A 19,606-nucleotide genomic window follows, 5' to 3' on the forward strand; every position below is an offset into this window, starting at 1 on the left:
AACTTAAATTTGAGAAATAAAACAAAGATGTCAATGTTTAACCTAAACGATATATCATAAAAGTTGTCTGAACCATATATAAATGCCATGAAACAAGTCATTATTCGTTACTGAAAAAATGTATTTCAGTCAGACAGTCATAAAAAATCCATCTTAGCCATACAATAGTAAAAAAAGCCATTTGAAAATGCAACACTATTAGCATCAGAAAAGAGAAGACAATAAAAGACCCGTATCACCACAAAGCTGTGCAAAATTATGAGTGATTTCTTTTTCTAAATTTATTTTGTATTAAGTAATTTATAATTATGACAATAATAATTCATACCACACAGAAGTGCTGACTATTGGGCTTGCGATATCTTCTTCCAAGAAACCTCCTCCAACAGTAGCATTGACCATGAGGTTCAAAATATATAAATAAACTTCTGTTTTGACAGAAATTATCATTGATATGGTCATACTTATAATTTAGGCGTTTAAAAAACTTTGAACTGTTGAAATACTAAGCTTTTTATACCTCAGAAATAGATAACCTTACCTGTATTTGGCAAAACATTAACGAAATTTTGGTTCAAGTGCTCTTCAACTTCGAACTTTATTCGGTTTTTTTAAGGTTTTGTAATTTGATCGTCACTGATGAGTCTTTTTCAGACATAACGCGCGTCTGGTATCTATAATGAGCCAAAATGACCATTCAATCATGGGTAAGAGAAAAACGTTTAATATTTGAATTTAATCTTACATAAATATGTGCCCTTACATTTGTGTGTATAACCATAAAAGAATGAAGACCTGAGAAAAACATCAAACTGCAAAAACAAGGTTATCAAAAGTTCATTTAATATTGTGTTATCCGTGACGAAAGAGTGATCCCAGGATTAGTCTTAAAATGAATGTACACCTAAGTCTTATGTAATTATCAATTGCATTCTTGTATTACATGAATATTTGAGTGATACTTAATGAATCTGTATAAGCTGTTATTCAATAGCATCGGTAATAAAGGATTAAATCATTTTATCTAATGTTGATTTACGAGTCATATGTATGTCACGCCTACAAGCCATCGTTGACGCAATATCACTGAATATATAAAAAAGAAGATGTGGTATGATTGCCAATGAAACAACTATCCACCATAGACCAAAATGACACAGACATTAACAACTACGTACGGCCTATACCGCTTAGTCAGCTATAAAAGACCCCGATAAGACAATGTAAAACAATTCAAACGAGAAAACTAACGGAGTTACTTATGTAAAAAAATTAACGAAAAACAAATATGTAACACATAAACAAACGACAACCACTGAATACACAGGCTCCTGACTTGGGACAGGCACATACATAAATAATGTGGCGGGATCCCAACCATCTCCCTAACCTGGGACAGTGGTATAACAGTACAACATAAGAAGACCATTTTGCTGCTATGAATAACAATCACCAAAAGCAGATTTACTATTTAAAAACTAATGACGACTTTATTGTTTGTCTTCCTACCTTTCTATTTCTAATTATATGTATATGATATAGTGCAAGCGACATCGCTTTGAATGTACTCACGTTTCTATATTGGCTAGAGGTATAGGGAGGGTTGAGATCTCATAAACATGTTTAACCCCGCCGTATTTTTGTGCCGGTCCCAGGTCAGGCGCCTCTGGCCTTTGTTAGTCTTGTATTATTTTTAATTTTAATTTCTTGTGTACAATTTGGAGTTTAGGATGGCGTTCATTATCAATGAACTAGTATATATATTTGCTTAGGGGCCAGCTGAAGGACGCCTCCGAGTGCGCTGCATTGAAGACCTGTTGGTGACCTTCTGCTGTTGTCTGTTCATCTATGTTCGGGTTGTTGTCTCTTTGACACATTCCCCATTTCCATTTTAATTTTCCATTGTTCCATAAATGTAAACTCATTAAAAAATGGAGAATAAATGACAATTTTTAAAATAGGAAAAAAATATCCAATGATGCATGTGTTTTGTTTACCTATGAAGTTTATTTTTGTTTGATAACGAAACACTTGGGGTTCGTGTTGTTTATTCTTTAGTTTTCTAGTTATGTCATGTGTACTATTGTTTGTCTGTTTATCCTTTTCATTTTTAGCCATGACGTTGTCAGTTTGTTTTCAATTTTTGAGTTTGACTGTCTCTCTGGTATCTTTTGTTCCTCTTTTGAAACTAGTGCAAGACCCTTTTTGTGTAGTCAAGGTCATTAAAAATCACCCTCGTCTCTTGAAACTTGTTTATTTTTCCAGTACAGTTTGTAAATATTTACAGTAAAAATTATTCATCAAATACCTTTTACCATTTATACAGAATATTTAAATAAAATTGAACTTGCAGAAGGGTATGTCTAACGTACCTTCACTGTGGAATTTAAAGTAGGAGGTAAACCTTACAGAAAACTTTCAATTATTAACCAGAAAAGTAATTTAACAAAAGTTAGTGTTTTAGCTAGCTATAAAACCAGGTGTTATCCACCATTTTCTTTATAAGAAAATGCCTGTACCAAGTCGGGAATATGACAGTTGTTATCAATACATTTGATGTGTATGATCTTTTGGTTTTGCCATTTGATTACGGAAATTCCGTTTTGAATTTTCCTCGGAGTTCTGTTGGTTTTTTTTTGTCATTTTACTTTTTACAAGTTCATGTAAACTTTTGTCATCTGAACAAAAAAGAAAATGGAAATGGGGAGTGTGTAAAAAGGACAACAATCAGACCAAAGAACACAATACTATCAAACCTGTTTCAAGAGACCACTTAAGAGAGAGCAAAATAATGGATTCCTTACATGTAAGACATCATGGTGTTTTTTAATACAGGTTTAATTTATAAGAAATGTACTACAGAGGGATCTGAAATCGGTGGTCTTGTAACATATGTATTTGCTTAATACAGATGGTCTCTTAATCAGGTTTAACTGTACTTCATATAGTATTATGCTTTTTTTATATATTACAAGACAACATGTCTTTTCTTTACGTGACAATCGTCATGTTCCAATTGAAAGTTATGCAACAATAACAATCGATTGTAAGGGCATGTGATCACGTTATCGTGATGGATATGGTTAAGTTTCAGAATCAATGGTACTTCAGTGTCCTGATACACGGTGATACAAGTGGTTTTTATATTTGGGGGAATATATAATTAACAATAGATATTACTACGCGACATGCAACTTTCCTTTCAAAATAAAACATTATTCTTGTGTATGTGCAGCAAGTTAAATGCAACTTTTTATGTCTTACTATGTAATCGGGTAATGTTCTTTTTAGACATATTATGTCTTATCATATATGTATACATCTTATTGATGTGAGTATTACTACGCGACATGCAACTTTCCTTTCAAAATAGAACATTATTACTTTGTGTGTGCACAAGTTAAAAATGCAACTTTGTATGTCTTATTATCTAATCAGTAAATTCTCTTTTTAGACATATTACGTCTTGTTTTATATTTATACATTTATTGAGGATGTGATTTGTCTACGATATGTATATCAAATCACATTTAACCTTGCTGTAGCTTTCTATGCGGCACAAGTTTTGATCATTGTTAAAGGCTGTATAGAAGAAGAAGAAGAATTGTTTATTATAGTGCAACCTGAATATAAAGTATATCGTTACATTAAATACATAATATAAATCTTCAGCCAGCCAAATAGGCGTATGATGCACTGTTTGAATCGTTATTTAACATACATATAATTAAGAGACTTTATCATTGTTCATAAAATTTAGTGTCATGTTATAAATATAAGCGAATTGCAAAAAAGATAAGATAAATAATTTCAAATCAAATGATCATAGTGTTATAGTTCTGATATGATAACAGTCTGCTATAAAATTTGCCACGAGTTTGCTAAGTTTGTGGTTAGAAAGAAGCTCACACAGTTTATCAGTGTCAGAAAGACCAGATATATCACGGAATGTTACACAAATATTTTCAAACAGTTTGTTTCTTTTCTCTGTATATTTTGGACAGTGGATCAAATAGTGTATTTCGTCCTCAACGGAGTCTGTATCGCACATTTTACAAGTTCTGCGTTCTACTGGAATGTTTCTAACTCGTCCCTTTTCGATTTCTAAAGGAAATGTCCCACAACGCATACGTGAAATAGAAGATCGTTGACTTCTAGTTAGGCAACGTTTCAGAAAAGTTTCTGTTTCAAATTCTGTTTTAAAAAGTTTGTACGTTCTCAGTTTAGGCATTTGTTGAATATTGTCAAACCAAGATTGTTTATGTTCGTTTTCTAAATGCATTTTCACAGAATCGATTAAGTATGGCGTTATAATATGTTGATTATCTAGAAAAAGCACATCGTTGAGTCCGCATGAATCAAACAATATCTTTGCGTGATTGAACCACGTATTTGGGGGAATATATAATTAACAATAGATATTACTACGCGACATGCAACTTTCCTTTTTAAAAATAGAACATTATTCTTGTGTATGTGCAGCAAGTTAAATGCAACTTTTTATGTCTTATTATCTAATCGGGAAATGTCCTTTATAGACATATTACGTCTTATCATATATGTATACATCTTATTGATGTGGGTATTACTTCGCGACATGTAACTTTCCTTTCAAAATAGAACATTATTCTTGTGTATGTGCAACAAGTTAAATGCAACTTTTTATGTCTTACTATCTAATCAGTAAATTCTCTTTTTAGACATATTACGTCTTATCATATATGTATACATCTTATTGAGGATGTGATTTGTCTACGATATTTATATCAAATCAAATCTAACCTTGTATGAGGTTTGTTCATTGTTAAAGGCTGTATGTCTACGATATTTATATCAAATCATGTCTAACCTTGTATAGCTTTCTATGCGGTATGGATTTTGTTTATGTTAAAGGCTATTTGTCTACGATATTTATAAAATCAAATCATATCTGATTTTGTATAGCTTTCTATGCGGTATGGTTTTTGATCATTGTCATAAAGGCTATTTGTCTACGATATTTATATCTAATTGTATCTAACCTTGTATAGCTTTCTATGCGGTATGGGTTTTGTTCATTGTTAAAGGCTGTATGTCTATGATATTTATATCAAATTATATCTAACCGTTTATAGCTTCCTATGTGACATGCGGTTTGTTCATTGTTCAAGGCTGTACGTTGCTCTTTTGTTGTTTACATATACGACATTTGGTAGTGATAGCGAGTTGTCTAATTGGCAATCAAAACACACGTTCTAATTTCTATATCAGATACAGGGAGTATACTGTCGTTTATCGTATTTCGACATGAGGTGTACCTTTGAAAGTCAGTATATTTACATAGATATGGCGTTATTTGGTTTTCATCAATGTATGAGTTGGAATCTCCCGTCGATATCTTCCGTCTCTGTTTTATAATGATTGCATTTGTATTAAAAGGAATAATGAATATAAAAAATGAGCTCCATTTCTTGAAAATATAAGTAAAATTGAGAAACTTGAGAAAGGAAATGGGGAATGTGTGACACTGTCAAAACGACAACAACATGACCATAGATTAGACAACAGCATAAGGCCCCAAAGGGTCTTCAATGTAGCGTGAAACTCCCGCACCCGGAGGCGTCCTTCAGCTGGTCTCTTACCAACATGTGTATACTAGTACAGTGATAATGGACGTCATACTAAAAGCCGAATTACACACAAGAAACTAAAATAAAAAATCATACAAGACTAACTAAGGCCAGAGGCTCCTGACTTGGAACCGGCGCAAATGTGCAAAATGTACATGTATCATATATTTTTTGGTACATTCCACGCAGCATTTGCGACTAGTGAGACAGGATTGTTAAACTTCCAAATGGTTTTAGTACTTTACAGCTATTTTATCAAACATTTGTTCTAATATATACATAAAACGCCGACCATTCATCTTTTGAGTTGGAATTTTTTTTAGAAGTACATGCTTCAGACGGAAAATGAAACATTCGTTTGCTACAATTAAAAATTAGATTGAAAAGCTATGTTGGTCAAATGCTCTTATAAATGAGGGTTAGGAATGATGTCTTTCATTTCTGTTTTTTAAATTTGTTTACAAATGATTCTATTCTCTGTATTTTGTTACGCACGTGTAAACAACTCTCAATAAAACATCAAACTACATGTACACAGAAATTAACAACTATAGGTCACCGTATGGCCTTGAAAAATGAGCAAATCTTTTTCGCATAGTCAGCTATAACTGACCCCAAAATGAAAAGAGTAAAACAATTCAAACGAGAAAACTAAAGGAATAATTGATGTACAAAGTTATGAAGGAAAAATAAGTATGTTACACAGCAACAAACGACATTATGTTCATAAATGTGCGGTCCTCTTCAAACAAGGAAGTAAAATTTTATCGGTAGAAAATCTGTTTTTCTAAGTAATTGCAGTTCCATAGTGCAAAGCAGGAAATAACTTTATATTGCATTTCAAAATTTATTTAGCTTTTCTTTTTTACATCTTTGTTAATAGTAAACTCTAAAATCAGTCTTAACACTTTGTCTCTTTTTTTGTTTTGCCAACAATGGTTTTGGTCCGACAAAGTTTAAAATCAAACCGTTTTGCTCTCGCAGAATCTTGGTTTTTTTTCTTTTTTTTCTGTATCCTGTTGCTATATAGGGTGTTTAATTAGTTTAATTATTTCCTTTCGTTTAATTTAACGTTCGAATAAATGATTATAAACTGTTCGTCAAAACAATTAAAGATTCCTTGAAATATATTTTATTGCAGATTATATGTTGTATTATTTGAATAATCAATTCGATTGTTTGTTTGTCTCCTTTCAATCAAAACTGAAAGCATACTATGACGTCTGTCAAACAGCATTATCGATCATTGGAGCGTTTGTTATAACAACATTTACACCATATTTAACAAACTTCTAATGGATCACTGCTTTTACAGAATCCAGTCTTGATTCCAGAGCGTTATCAACACTCAACAGTAAACCGATCGATACCATCAGAATAAATACAATTCGGTTCCCTCTGACCTTTTCCTAACTGTCACCATTGAATAAGCAGCATCTCATCATGGTAAAATTGTTAAAATTTTGTCCAATCAAATATTAGACAACTCTGATATCCATGGAAACGGTCTGCGCAAATGAATCTATATTAGGTTATACAGATTTAATCGTACAGTTAGTTATTAGTTTAGTAGAGATAAAGAAACGCTAGAATATTATATTTTTATAAGAGCGCGAGATTATTGTATTGGAATTATAAGAACTTTGACAAAACAACATTAACAAACTTCCGAACGTACGAAGGAAAACAAGTTAAGAAAAACAAAGACTTTTAAAGTTAAAAAAGAAATTAACAGCTATGAAAATCAGTTTGGAATCGTTGTGTGTACTTGTGTTCGTCTGTGTGGTAACGGTTCTATCAGCTCCCGCCAAAAAGAATATTGGTGAGTAAAATATATAAGTTTAAATCTTTATTTATTACAATTTGTTATGAACTTGTAATCTTGAATGGTATCCGCTTTTCAAAATTTAAATTGAGTGAATATCTATTGTATATATGTAACAACATTGCTTATCAAAATAACAAGGTATATATATATATATAACAAGTATGACAGAATGCAGAAAACAATTAAATAAATTAAATAATGCAGAGATAACTTATAATAGCACATACTTTACATATTTGTAATTTGCGATCTTAATTTTCATGTAGCCTTCAGATAATTAAATTTTTTCTTAGTTTTAAAAGTTGTTTGACCCAGCTTTTCGAAATTGACATAAAAACTTTCGTGTATTTGGCCATGGACAGTAATACTTTGGTTAACAATTATAAAACAAAGATTAACCAAAATTAACATGTGTTCCAGACCTTTCATGCCGTTGGTGTTTTTTTTTTCAATTATTAGATTGAATTGTAAATAATCATTAAATATTTGTCACTGGACATTAAATATTTGTCACTGACTAACAAGCAAGCATCAACTGATCGGGTTGTTGTTTCTTTGGCACATTCCCCATTTCAATTCTCAATTTTATGAATGTTTTCAATCTGAGACCTTATAGTCATCAGACCTGTGTTATGTACGAGTAAAAGCTACTTGACATTTCAATCTATTTTTGGTAGTTCGCGGTTCTTATTACGAAAAGAACTTTTAAACCAATTTTGTTTAACATGAACTCTAAACATTGCAGGCCTCTCATGACAGAAATTTGTATATATCTGGATGTTTTGTAGTAGGAACTATTTAATGTTTTTCTTTTTTTTTCTTTGTGGTATTACATAATGTGATTGTTTCACTGAAGCTGTTTTATGTGGTGTTTTATTGTTGTTAAGAGCGATGGAATTTGCGGTTTCCATTCTTCAATATAATTCTGTAATCCTTTAGGTCATTTTTCAATATTTTTTTTTACTCCAAACTTTCGTTTGTGCAAACCCCGTCCTGAACTTTATTTACGTATATCCAAAAATTTCAATGTCTTCTTATTCGGTATTCAAAAACCATAAGATAAGATAAAATGCATTGAAAACTTGTTGTTAAACTAAACTGATGACAAGAGTTTGCTAAATTGTGACATTATACACAGCTACTTTTGTATAGGTATATTTATGTACTATTTATGTATACCACAAATCTATAGTTCAGGAAATCTACTTTGAATATTCAGTACTATTGTGTTACCTACGAATTATTGTAATATTTAAGTACCTGTATTTTACAGTACTTGATTTGTACTTGAAATTTAAGTACCACATATTTTTGGTTGCACGGTTACATTTTCAGCATTTTGAACGTTTTGTCTTTTTTCAAATCTCATGAAGTTATGATGTTCAAACATGGAATACTGTGATCATTGTTGGCATCATTTTTGTACCAACATTTTGAGTACATATCAAGTGTTGGAAAATACAAGTACCTAAATATTACAATAATTTTAAAATAAATAAATAGTACTAAATATTACAACTACAGATTTTAAGTACAGATATAGTACCTATGCAAAAGTAGATGCGTAAGAAAAGATTAAGCATGATACAAACTACTACACCATACACCCTATCAATATAATGGAATTATATACAAGTAAGAGGTTAAGTTACATGTATCTATAAAACCAGTTTAAATCCACCATGTTTCACATTAGAAAATCCCTGTCCCAAGTCAGGAATGCGATTGTTGGTATCCATTCATTTCTGTTTTGAATGTTCCTCGGAGTTCAGTTTTTTTTATTATTTGTACATCCATATCTTGACACCATAATAACTTTGTCTTTCTTAATCTTCGCTTTATTTCATTATTTTTTTTTATCTTAAAGACATGGAATTTAACCTTAAAGAAAGATCAAATACATATTTACATATTCATTGCTACAAACCATCCCATTTTTTGTTCTCAAAGGTGGACTGTACTTCGATTTTTTAGACGACAGCATTTATAACTCTCTCTATTCTATGCTTCATTTGTCGTGTTTTTTTAACCCAAAAAGACTTCTGACAATTCAAAAACTTTTACATAGGATATTTTATATTCTTACATGCAATATATTCGTAGTTGTATTTATATAGACTTATGTTCGTCTTTCGGTCGCATTTCGTCAGTGTTTGTTTTGACATCATTAATTTGTTTTTGACATTTGAGTTTGACGATCCCTTTCGTCAATCGGTAATCCTCGGGTGGTTCCGCTTCTCTCCTTCTATGAGGTACGGAATCGGCCGAGTTGTGACGATTGTCCCTTTCGTGTCATCCGGCTCTCTCTATAGCTATCTTTTACCGCAAATCATTCTTATACAATAAATATTCAATTACTGTAATAACCAAATGTGCTCATGAATGTCAAACTCGGAGCATGTAAGAAATTTTAATCATTTTCATTCGAAATCTCTATAAGAAAAAAATCTATCTTTTATGTTATATGAATATTTATATTATAATTTTTAATTTGGTTGAATCAAATCTGTCAGTGGAAGTGCAAAATATTAATTAATTTTGAATATTTTAGTTTTGAACAGTTTACGGCCGTTTTATTTGACACGATGGAATAATTAATTTGGGTATGGCAGATGTTTCTTTACATGTAATATCCGTTAATACGATTGTTGACGACGCTTCTCAGCTATCAATATATGACTAATTAATTATTCATGGAAATATAATACAAGTTTTATTTTCCTGTTAATTGATACGATTTGTAATAAATTTCACATTTTATTGTTAATCTTATCGATATGTTGCAAAATGTCATAAATTTCTGATCAATTTTTACTTGAGAGTTTTCGAATACGGATATGACTGAAATCTCTTAGTTTGATAACATGCATAACGTCATCCTAAAACAATATAAAATGTTTGGTTTCTATAATATTAACTTGTAATGTATGCACTGTTGTAGATCATAATAACTTTTTAAGGTATCAACTTTATTGCACCAGTTGCGCATTAAAACAAATAATATGTTATGCAAATGTTAAAAGGCTGATAAAACCCAAAAAGAAACTAAAAGTAAATCCAATTTCGGACTCTGCGTACAAGATGGATACATTCCTTAATTTTGTAATGATTCCGAAATTTTGAAACAAATAAGTTTTATATCTGTATATTTATTCAAGAACCAATGTACTCTAGGGAGGGAGTCAATAACATTAAAAGTACCAATGATACATGAGGAATAAGCAAACGGTCAGCTCGAAAATAATTGAAAACGCCATGGTTTATTTGGAAAAAAAACAGATAAACACAAAACATAATATAACATAGAAAACTAAAGAATGAGCAGCACGAACCCAAGCAAAAATCAAAGTGGTTCTCAGATTCTCCGAAGTATAGAGTGTCAAATAAAATTGAGAATGGAAATGGGGAATGTGTCATTGAAAGAGACAACAACCCGACCATAGAAAAGAAAACAGCAGAAGGTCACCAACAGGTCTTCAATGCAGCAAGAAATTCCCGTACCCAGAGGCGTCCTTCAGCTGGCCCCTAAACAAATATATACTAGTTCAGTGACAATGAACGCCATACTAAATTCCAAACTGTACACAAGAAACTAATTTAAAGTTAACAATAATACAAGACTAACAAAGGCCAGAGGCTCCTGACTTGGGACAGGCGCAAAATTGCGGCGGGGTTAAACATGTTTATGAGATCTCAACCCTCACCCTATAACTCTAACCAATAGAAAAAAGTAAAAGCATAACAATTCGCACATTAAAATTCAATTCAGTACTAAAAAGACTAAAACTAAATGTACAATTTGGTGAAGAGTTGTCGCATTGACAATCATATCTTTGTCATATCTTCCTATTTTAATATATACAAATTAGAAAATCTTCCAACTGTATTGATACTTTATAGAGCATTTATATTTTTGTTAATCTTCAAGTCAGAGTTATAAAAAAATATGTAAGAAGATGTGATGTAATTGCCAATAAGAAAACACATTATTTATATATGTGCCTGTCCCTAGTCATGATGCTGTAACTCAGTGGTTGTCGTTTGTTTATGTGTTACCTTTTTTTTTTTCGTTCATTTTTGTCGAGCCTTCGACTTTAGTCGAAAAAGCGAGACTAAGCGATCCTACATTCCGTCGTCGTCGGTGTCGTCGTCGTCGGCGGCGTCCACAAATATTCACCCTGTGATTAAAGTTTTTGAAATTTTAATAACTTTCTTAAACTACACTGGATTTCCACCAAACTTGGACAGAAGCTTGCATATGATTATAAGATAAGTATCCAGAATTTAAATTTGTAAAAATAAAATTCCATTTTTTCTGTATTTTACTTCTAAATGGAGTTAGTTTTTTTCTGCGGGGAAACATTACATTCACTCTGTGGTTAAAGTTTTTAGAATTTTAATAACTTTATTTAACTATCCTTGGTTTGTACCAAGCTAGAACAGAAGCATGTGTATGTTCATAAGATAGTATCCAGAAGTAAATTTTGAAAGAAAAAAAAATCCATTTTTTTCCGTATTTTACTTTTTAATGGACGTTATGTGAAATATAAATCTAAAATAAAGATATATCAAATAGGAATGTAAGTAAAATTCACCGATAGCGCATATGCTTCAGGCAAGATCGTCACATGTAGCACACGTGATCACGTTGACAGATTATATAAAGTCACGTGACACCAATTTTCTTGTCTGCGATTGTAAGACTTTGTGTCGAATTGACAGAAAATCGAAACATTTACTATAATTAATTAAACAGAAAACATAAAACAATATGTTGAATCCGACTGCGTATCTGACACGTGATCTGTAATGGCGTTGTTCATAGTCACGTGATTTCTTATTCATAGTATCATCATTCCGTAGTTTCAAAATAAAGATATTACAATTTGCATTTGATTTCTTTCTTGTTTTTTTCACCAAACAATGAATGAGATCAATTTATTATTTCTCGTGATTTTGGGGCCTTTTTTAGCCGACTATGCGTCATGGGCTTTGCGCATAGTTGAAGGTCATAAGGTGACACAAAACTGTACATGGTTCCATGCATGTGTCTGTCCTAAGTTACCCCGAATAATCCAGTCGTTATATTCCGACTCACTATCGATCGCTACATTAACGACACTGACCGATAGAGGGCGCTGAATTATTCGAGTTAGTCCTAAGTATAGAAAATTATTGGTTGCTTTGTTATGTCATAATGAAGTTGTCTTTTGGTTACTGTATGTACATATTCTGTTTAAAACTAAGCTATGACCAAGCAAAATCATACCGTGGGATATTTTATGTCGTTATTTGTATCTGTCAAGTACTTAAGTATTGTAATAATTTCAAACACAGCAATAAACTAACATAATATCTATCAATAATAGTTATTTTATTCATTTATTGTGTTAAATTTCCTTTTAAAGTGGAATTATATGTCTTTACCAATATGTCACGGAAGCCATTGAAAGCTACATAGAAAATAAACAATACCGTTGTTTAAAGTTGACACGGAACAACGGAAAGTGATCAGAAATCAAATAAAAATGGCCGCATGTATCAGTGTCAAGAATCGGTTATTAGATAAAGCAGTTTGAACTTTAAACTATTACTGATTTTCAAGGTTTTAATTTTAATTTAATCAAAATCCCTGCGAAAGTCATTTACATTTTGGCCTCAAGATAAAATCATAATCAAGTTTAAAATTCATTTGTTTTATAATATGCATGCACCTTCAGTTGATACTAGTACATTCAAAGATAAAATATAAAAAGAAAAGACACTTCTATAAATTGAATGAATCCGAAGCTGGGAACGCTGAAAGTATAATACTTAATATGTAATGTTTAACAGGCATGCGTATACGTACAAGAATGAAACAGCAAGATATAAATACAGCTCTCCATCCAAGTCATCATGTGCAAAAAACAAAGGGCTCATACTGACCAGCAAGTTATTAATGACCTCAAAATGACTTGTGTCAAACAATTCACCTTCAGTTGATACTAGTACATTCAAAGATAAAATATAAAAAGAAAAGACACTTTTATAAATTGAATGAATCCGAAGCTAGGAACGCTGAAAGTATAATACTTTATAATATGTAATGTTTAACAGGCATGCGTATACGTACAAGAATGAAACAGCAAGATATAGATACAGCTCTCCATCCAAGTCATCATGTGCAAAAACAAAGGGCTCATACTGACCAGCAAGTTATTAATGACCTCAAAATGACTTGTGTCAAACAATTCACCTTCAGTTGATACTAGTACATTCAAAGATAAAATATAAAAAGAAAAGACACTTCTATAAATTGAATGCATCCGAAGCTGGGAACGCTGAAATTATAATACTTAATATGTAATGTTTAACAGGCATGCGTATACGTACAAGAATGAAACAGCAAGATATATATACAGCTCTCCATCCAAGTCATCATGTGCAAAAACAAAGGGCTCATACTGACCAGCAAATTATTAATGACCTCAAAATGACTTGTGTCAAACAATTCAAACGGGAAAATCAACGGTCTAATTCAACAAAAACGAAAAATATGAAACGATACATACTAGTAGTTTAAAGACCCTCTAAAATTTCAATTGCCATAAGAACGTGGATCATTGGTCAAATAAAAGAGAACAAAAAAACATTAACCAGAGATGAACATGTTGTTAGTTTTGTCACATAGAAAAGATTGCCATCTAAAATACATCGATCTAATAAGATCGTCATTGTTCATATCTCCAATAAAGAAGATCAGCAACCAGAGATGAACAAATTGTTAGTTTTATCATATTGACAAGATAGCCATCTAAAATACATCAATTTCATGTCGCTTCTCTGACATTAATATACAATGTTAGTCCACAGAAATAGCGTATGGTGAGGATCTAATGAAATTAACAATGAAATCCGTAAGAAATCTTTGTGTAAGATGACACTGTAAGTCTAGACAGACTCCGAATGACTTGATACTTCGTGATTTAACACATCACAGATTTGGGGGTCTGTATGGTGTTAGCAGAGAAAATAGAATAATGGGCAAAAAGTATAGAATAAAGAAAAGAGGGAAAAAAAAGAAAACAAAAAAAATAGGAATAGAGATAAATGGGATGCTCTAATATAAAGAATATTAGGGAAACTTAATAAAGATCAGAGAAAATTTAATTTAGAAAATTGAAAAATAAATGAGGACCCTCCCATTCTGACCCTCAGATTGTAGGATTGATTTCTTGGAAATTATAACTCAATAATCAGGGGAACATCTTACATCTAATAATTACATTTGTACAGAATAATGTAATTTATGTGAAAATTTTTGTCTAAAATAGATTAAATCTGCCGTCGTTGACATGTTGGTACAGATTTATTTCTCTCTATAAAACTTTACGGGGATGTTTGTGATGAACAGCAATGGCGGGGAAATCGAGATACACCTTTAAGGGGCCATAATTAAGATTAATACATGTTTCTAACAATAATATTATACGATCATTTATATTCTTTAGCCATTTCAATCGCAATTATCGTTTGCTGCGACATATTCCATATGGACTGTTATTTGGACGGAGAGTTGACTCATTGGCACTCATACCACATCTTCCTATATCTAATGAAATTGTTTTAAAACCAACATCAATCAATTTAAAAAATTTACAAGACATTTAAAAAATTTAACTGCAATGTATTTACAGGATTGTTTGCCCCCTTACTGCATCGACATCTTTACACATTATAGTGTATGATACTTTATAAATTCCAAACGTACAGGAGACGTAAATTGGAGAAACCCACTGATAATTATAGATTATCATTGATTATCTCAACGAGATTGATTTTCTCGCTTGAGCTGGTACAGCGAAAGTGAGAAAAGCAATTGAGTTGAGATGACCAATGCTAATCTGTTTATCGCTATTTTACCTATGACGATGTTGACAATTTCAATGTCAATTTCGTTAGCAACGCCACAGGCTTCCTTAGTTTCTAGCGATAATTTTTCCATCTCAAGCAAGAAGCATGATATGAAAATTATCTCAAAAAAAGATCAAAGGAAAAATGTACAAAATAGCGATAATCGTTTTTATGATGCAGGCGGATTGTTGGTGATATCATTATTCATGAACCAAAATAAGAATCTAACTACGCCATTATTGTTTGAACATCCATTAAAAAAGATATCAAGCAATCGCAATTATTTGGTAAACTCTTTTGAAGACATGGCTCAAAATACGTCATATTCTAAAACTGTGAACTAATAAAGATTTTCTTGGCTACCATGAATAGTCAGCCCAAGCTGATCTCCATGGTGATGACATTTACATGCTTCATTTTATAATTTACACAATGGATCCTACAGCTTCAATTTTTTTTTAAACCTTATTGTATTTTAGTTCTGTACCACCAATGAGTTAACGAGATCTGGTAAAAAAATCTATCTCAATTCCATGCTTGTCACGTAGCGAAGTAGCCGTTATTCAGTAGGTGTACTTATTGCTAATCTTAACGAATATCGATATAAAGAGAATTACCAATGATTGTATAAAACGCGGGGGCGACGCTTCTAGCAGATTCTGTCTTTTATGTTCTGGGTTGTCTTTAATACATCAAGATATCAAAAGCGTTTTTTTTTGTGTCTGTCTGAATGTCATTTTCGTGATTGTTGTGGCATTATGAAGATAAGATGTTTCATTGTTAATACGTACATAAAAGTCACGTTGATATGTTCAATAAGTATGGTAGATCAACATAGCTATAAAGTATGAATAAAAACAGATTATATCTGATCTTACAAGTAGAGTTCACTTAAAACTAGAGTCGCAGGTGTTGTAAAATCGAATAGGCGTAGTCAACTTGAAACTCCAATATATACTTGTTGTCTGATATTTTTGGTATTCAGTTGAAACTTGAGTCTCGAATGGTGTTCCAATAAAACAACATGTTATTCTCAATTAGCAGTCCTGAAGTAATATAGGCAATTGCTTGATTTTGATTATTGAATCACGTGATTTTGCGATTTTTTGGGGGAAATTTGTACCGATTGTTCAGACAGGATGCTATATATTTTGTTTTCAGCAAGCAACATTGCCAACAATTTGTCCTTCAATTATCATTAACTTTCACAAATACTCTTGAAAAAGTCTTGCTTTTTTGAAAGGGATCAATAGCACGTTAAGCAGTTGGTATGTAACAGTACCTAAAGTATATAATGAACAAAATAATAATATATCAGCGTGTTTGAATTATAGATTTTTTAGTACGATTGTTTACACAGTCTTTAATTTTCCTAATCATTGTGTATGGTTCAAGGATTCATTAATTCAAGGATAAATTGATCGCGTACGACGTTAATTAATTACTTGCTACAAGATATCATTAGAAGCTATGGAGTCATATTCGTCACTGTCACACTAGTATCAACATTACCAATACAAAATAATATCAGAATTTACAACTTTCTTCTAATCGAGGATTTTTTTAAACTATTTTTTTATTCCATAAAGACTTGTCTTTATCCCACGTTATTCCTTTAGGAGTCTGTTTATTGGCGATACATGATGAAAAGTGAAATGGGAAATCTGTCTAACGTATTGTATGTATAGATGGCGCTTTACAACATTGTGAAATCTGCCAAACGTATTTTATGTATAGATGGCGCTTTACAACATTGTATTCGCATCACCCGCAGATGTTATTCGATTAAATATATTTTTGTATGGTTATACTTGTAAATATAATTTTATAGTCTCTTCAGAATTTATTAAAAGAAGAAGCAAATTTCTTGGAATAAATTCCGCTATAAAATCTAAAACGCGTAGGAAGATGAGCATCAATAATAATTCAGGGACGTGTTCTTTATCCAAGATTATGAATGATGTGTGCAGTCAGTCATTCAAACTTTTCATATTGATATTTTGATTAAAGATGGGTTTTTTTCAACGTTTTTAGGATGTCCTTTACATGCATATATAATAATAGAATATCGATCTCCGAGAAAAATTCAAAACGGGATGTCCCTTACGATCTGTTTTAATTACATTTTACTTCTTTCTTGTATAATATCACCAGGAATATGCATGAAATATGTGCCACTGGATGATCATAAACAAACAACATAGGTGTTTTTTTATATTATTGCTTTTATTGTTAGGTCAATTTTTGTCTATTTTGTCAGTTCCAATGTAATTGTTATTTAAGGAAACTACAATTTTTTGCAATTAGCTTTACGGGTTTACTCAATTTAACATGATATATGTTTTTATTTCAGATTCTGTCCAAAAGCCATCATCATCATCATCTTTATCGTCATCATCGGTAAGTATACATAATTTGAAATTCAGTATCTCAGTTGAATATTTTTTTATCTACTGTAGGTAAGTTTTTTTAAAGAAGTAGACAACAGTTATTTATTGTTGCCATTCTGAACAAACTTGTTATAAATTAGGCTTTTAGTTTTCCTTATTGAACTGTTTCATATTTTCGTGTAAAGACTCTTTATAGACGACCTTACAGTATGCTTTTCTGAATTTCGTGTCTTTAAGCCCGGGATTTCGGGATCAGGACCCCTCCTTTCGTCCCACATTAATATATTTTAATTGATTTCAGATTCAACAGCAAGAAAAAGAGCTTGAAAAACTGGCAAGATTAGCAGGTAAAATTATCATTTTATGTTGTTTAATTATTACTTTTTGCTGTTTTTTCCGGAGCACCTGAGATCACCCAGACGTTGATTTACTGTGTTTTGAAAACTGTATTGAAAAAGATGGGCGAAAGATACAGGTTTTTTTAGATCTTTTGGTTGTGTTTTTTTTTATCGATTTTGTCATACGGCGTTGTCAATTATTCTTCGAATTATAAAATTTAATATAATTTTTTTCAAATGTATATGTCGGACATGTGTATCTTTATATTGTTACCATATAAGAGAGTATCACAGGCAATTGTTATCTTAGAATACCATTGTTATCCACAAATAATTGTACAATGTGGTTTCCTTTGTATCAGCATGTAAGCCACACCGTAAACATGCGATGATTTTAAAACATTGGATTAGCATGATAGATTTAATAGGAAGATGTGGTTTGAGAGCCAATGAAACAACTCTCCATGATAAGTATGAGACTGAGACTGAAAATATCCCATTTTGTTTTATGTACTTAAATCATTGCCATGTTTTTTTAATATTTTTTTCCATTTGTATGAATATACATTTGTTGGGGTTGTTATAATAGTTCTTATTATTACGTTTAAAAAAGTTTCATTTCAAATAACTACAATTCTAAGTATCCGTTATAAATCTTATATAAATGCACACCATTGGCAAATCCCAATAAAGTACATGTTTTTCATCATTCTTATTTTCTCTTTTGTCATTTCAAAATCAACTGCGCAGCAATTCCACTGTGAGAAAGAAGAGATAAATAATAAACTTATCCTCTGAAAGAAACAATGAATTATTGCTTATTACATCAAAAGTGATGGAATTTCCTGACAAAACAAATGAGATAAAAACCCTTTACTGACAGAAATTTTGATTAAACAGATGAGCCAATAGCTAATAAGAATTTTGCTTTCCATTTACTCCGTTAACAAACGGAAGTCATAAATCTGATCTTATCTATGACCAGAAGTTCATGTCATAAAACAATTTGATTGCTGTTTCCTTTTATGATATCAACCATTTACGTTCGATAAGTCAGATAGCAAAAGTTAGACTGAAAACGTGATTTACTTCATGTGTTTAAAAAAGGTTATGCACTTGTCTGAATTCGTCGAATCGAAGTCGAGCTTACTTGTGGTGATTTGCATTATTCGAACTCCCTAAATTGAAAACCAGTCACGTCATTGGTTGAATTACAATTGTTTTGGACGTTGTTAACCAATTGGTGTTCCTATTTAAAAAAAAAAGTTACATGTACGTAGACTACATCGTTTTATAACCAGATTTGTCAAAAAGTATCATTGAAGTAAAAACGACCTGAAAAAGTACAAATTTTGAAAGGGGGCTAACTCTTCAAAAGCTATTACTTAAGTGTTAACTGAACTAATGCTTTGAAAATCTTTTTTTTTTTTTGGAAAGACTTTTTAAACTGCAGTTTATCTTATGTTTCATAATGATTGCTTACATATCCTAAACCTGCACATTTTTTTTATGGCATCCCAAATTACTTTGTTGAAATTATATGTT

At 31.5% G+C, this 19,606-nt stretch overlaps 1 protein-coding gene across 1 annotated transcript in view; it reads left to right on the forward strand.

The window, feature by feature from the left end:
• Window positions 1–7,009: 7,009 nt before the first annotated feature.
• The window catches only part of LOC134718771 (uncharacterized), a 37,203-nt gene continuing 24,606 nt past the window's right edge, over window positions 7,010–19,606 (forward strand). Inside the window, exons 1-3 of the mRNA XM_063581475.1 lie at window positions 7,010–7,431; window positions 17,687–17,733; window positions 18,025–18,070. Coding sequence (XP_063437545.1) covers window positions 7,347–7,431; window positions 17,687–17,733; window positions 18,025–18,070 — 178 coding nt within the window. The 5' untranslated portion in view covers window positions 7,010–7,346. The remainder of the gene's footprint in view (window positions 7,432–17,686; window positions 17,734–18,024; window positions 18,071–19,606) is intronic.

Source organism: Mytilus trossulus, chromosome 5, assembly GCF_036588685.1.
Source record: "Mytilus trossulus isolate FHL-02 chromosome 5, PNRI_Mtr1.1.1.hap1, whole genome shotgun sequence".
Classification (NCBI taxonomy): Eukaryota; Metazoa; Mollusca; class Bivalvia; order Mytilida; family Mytilidae; genus Mytilus; species Mytilus trossulus.